Source organism: Caloenas nicobarica, chromosome 13 (genome assembly GCF_036013445.1).
Source record: "Caloenas nicobarica isolate bCalNic1 chromosome 13, bCalNic1.hap1, whole genome shotgun sequence".
NCBI classification, from domain to species: Eukaryota; Metazoa; Chordata; class Aves; order Columbiformes; family Columbidae; genus Caloenas; species Caloenas nicobarica.
In genome coordinates this window covers 457,352-460,204 of record NC_088257.1, presented here as the reverse complement: position 1 = coordinate 460,204, position 2,853 = coordinate 457,352, and the positions used below count along the sequence as shown (strand labels likewise).

General features: G+C 69.2%; 1 protein-coding gene across 1 annotated transcript; it reads left to right on the top strand.

The window, feature by feature from the left end:
* The first annotated feature begins 829 nt into the window (after positions 1–829).
* POU4F3 (POU class 4 homeobox 3) lies at positions 830–2,102 on the top strand. Its single transcript, XM_065644220.1, has 2 exons — positions 830–949; positions 1,230–2,102. The coding sequence occupies exons 1-2, from the start codon at positions 830–832 to the stop codon at positions 2,100–2,102; spliced, it is 993 nt and encodes a 330-aa protein (XP_065500292.1).
* The last annotated feature ends 751 nt before the right edge of the window (positions 2,103–2,853 follow it).

Sequence of the window (2,853 nt, the reverse complement as noted above, 5' to 3'; positions counted from 1 at the left end):
TGCTGGACAGTGGGAACCCGAGCTCGGCATGCCGGGGTGCTTGATGCGGCGGCACCTCGGGGGGACCCTGCCCGCTCCCCGGCGGGCTGTGGTGCAGCGTTGTCACACCACGGCAGTGCTGTCGACTTTGCATTACTCGTGCAGGAACCACAAAAGACGTTTCCCTTTGATGCGCTGTGGCTAGTTCGGTTTGTCCCTCTGGCGTGTGAATGAGCGGCATCGGTCCCCAGACAGAGAAGCCCTCCTGCGCGGGGCTGCGGGAGGGAATTTTGGTGATGGGCAAGTGGCCGGTGCCAGCAGCGGCTGGGCGCAGCCACACCAGACAGCCCGGCAGCAAGTCCTTGGGCAAGAGTGGTCCCTCTGCTCCAAACTTCAGCTCGTGGGCTCTACCCACGGACAAATGCTCCCTCCTCCCGTCCCTCGGGACCTGGGGCCTTGCGTCCCCCGGCGGCTCCTCGCCGGCCGCAGGAAGGGCAGGATTCGAGCGGGGGCACAGCCGGGGCCGCCCGGCCAAGCGATGCCCGCGCCGGCAGCAGGGGGGCCCCGACGGCGCGTCCCGCAGCCCGAGCGGGTCCTGGAGGGCGGTGCGGGGGCCGTGGAGCCGGGGGGGCCGGGACGTCCTGCTGCCCGCGCTGCCCCCGCACAGCACGCGTGCGCGGGGCCCGCTCCTGGCAGGCAGCGTGTAAGATGAGTGAAGAAGCGGGTCGGGGGGGGCAGCGGGCGCGCAGGGGAAGCTCTGCCATCGAAAATCGCTCACTTGGGCAGTGGCGAGGCGGAGAGACAACCCCGAGCCGATGCCAGGGGCTGCCTACCTGCGCGGGGCGCAAAGATGATGGCCATGAACGCCAAGCAGCCGTTCGCCATGCACGCCGCCCTCCAGGAGCCCAAGTTCTCCAGCCTGCACTCCAGCGCGGAGGCGATGCGCAGAGTTTGCCTCCCGGCCCCGCAGGTATGTAGATGCAGCATAATTACCGCTTTAAGGCACATTTTCTGACAGGCACCGACTTAATGTTTTTTTCATGTCGCCAGAACAATCGCGCGTCTCGGAACCTCTCTCCCCCCTCTCCCGCTCCGTCTCTGCTCCACACGTCTGCGCGGGCAGCGCTGCTGCCTTCATATTAATTTTTATGACCTGAGCTCTGAGGAGGAATCGCGGTGCCGGGGCAGGTTTTTCATCCGGAGATGACAGTATTCCCCACTGACTCCACCATGCGCGTTCTTGCTCGCAGCTGCAGGGCAATATATTCGGGAGCTTTGATGAGAGCCTGCTGGCCCGCGCCGAGGCTCTGGCGGCCGTCGACATCGTCCCGCACGCCAAGGGCCACCACCACCACCCCTTCAAGCCGGACGCCACCTACCACGCCATGAGCGGCGTCCCCTGCGCCGCCGCCGCCCTCCCGCACCCCGCCGCGCTCGCCGCGCACCCGCACCCGCTCCCGCACCCGGCGCTGGACGGCGCGGACCTGCTGGAGCACCTCTCGCCCCCGCTGGCCGTCGGGGGCCTGGCCGAGCCGCCCGCCCTGGCCGCGCCGCTGCCGCCGCACCCCCTGGCCGCCGCGGGCCCCCTGGCCGTGGGCGTGGGCCCCCAGGGGGGCCCGGCGGTGCCGCCCGCCGCCCCCGAGCCCGAGTCGGACCCGCGGGAGCTGGAGGCCTTCGCCGAGCGCTTCAAGCAGCGGCGGGTGCGGCTGGGGGTGACCCAGGCCGACGTGGGGGCGGCGCTGGCGGCGCTGAAGCTGCCGGGCGTGGGCTCGCTCAGCCAGAGCACGATCTGCCGCTTCGAGTCGCTGACGCTGTCGCACAACAACATGACGGCGCTGCGGCCGGTGCTGCAGGCCTGGCTGGAGGGCGCCGAGGCCGCGCACCGCGACCGCGCCGCCGGCCCCGACCTGCTGGCGGGCGCCGAGCGCAAGCGCAAGCGGACCTCGATCGCCGCGCCCGAGAAGCGCTCGCTGGAGGCGTACTTCGCGCTGCAGCCGCGGCCCTCCTCCGAGAAGATCGCCGCCATCGCCGAGAAGCTGGACCTCAAGAAGAACGTGGTGCGCGTCTGGTTCTGCAACCAGCGCCAGAAGCAGAAGCGCATGAAGTACTCGGCCGTGCACTGACCGCACCCGCCGCACCGGGCCCGGGCCCGACGGCGCGGCCGCACCGCGCGCTCCGCTCCGGTCCCAGGGCGGGCGGAGGGGCGCGGGGGCGAGGGGCCGGGCCGGGGGACGCGGCGTTTCCGCGGCTCCCCGGACGCCGTTCCGCGGCGGGAAGAGCCGCCCCGGGCAGCGCCGCCGAGCCCCGCTCCCCGCCGTCGGCCCGTCGACCCCCGCGCCGTCCCGCCGCGCAGAGCTCCGAGCCAGCGCCGCCGCCCCTACTCTGGAATAAAGCTTTATTTTTCAACCCGAAGCGACGTGTCTTTGCTCGCCGCCCCGAGCCGGCAGCGCCGGCAACTCCGATGAAATTATTTGCGAGCGCAAAATCAACGAAAAGCCTTCGGCGGGGCGTCCCCCCCGGGAAAGGGGACGAGGCCTCGGCCCGCCGGGTCCCCGCGGTGCCACCCGCGCCCGCGGAGCGTGACCGGCAGCCGCCCCCGCGGGCTCCGCTGCGCACCGGGGCGCGTCCCGCCCGCCAGGTGGAAACAAATCTCCCCCCAACAAAATCTATCGCGGGCTCATTTCTAATGCAGTTTAAAAGGGGAAACGGCTTTTATTTACGATTCCCAGAAGCACCTTAACGATTAAAAATTAATGATCGAAGCGCGAGCCTTCTCTGAATATTTCACTTTAGCATTTTAATGAATGACAAACATCAAACCTGAGAAGCGGGTCTCACTCTCCTCCCCCATTGGGGAAGGACCTTACAAATTCA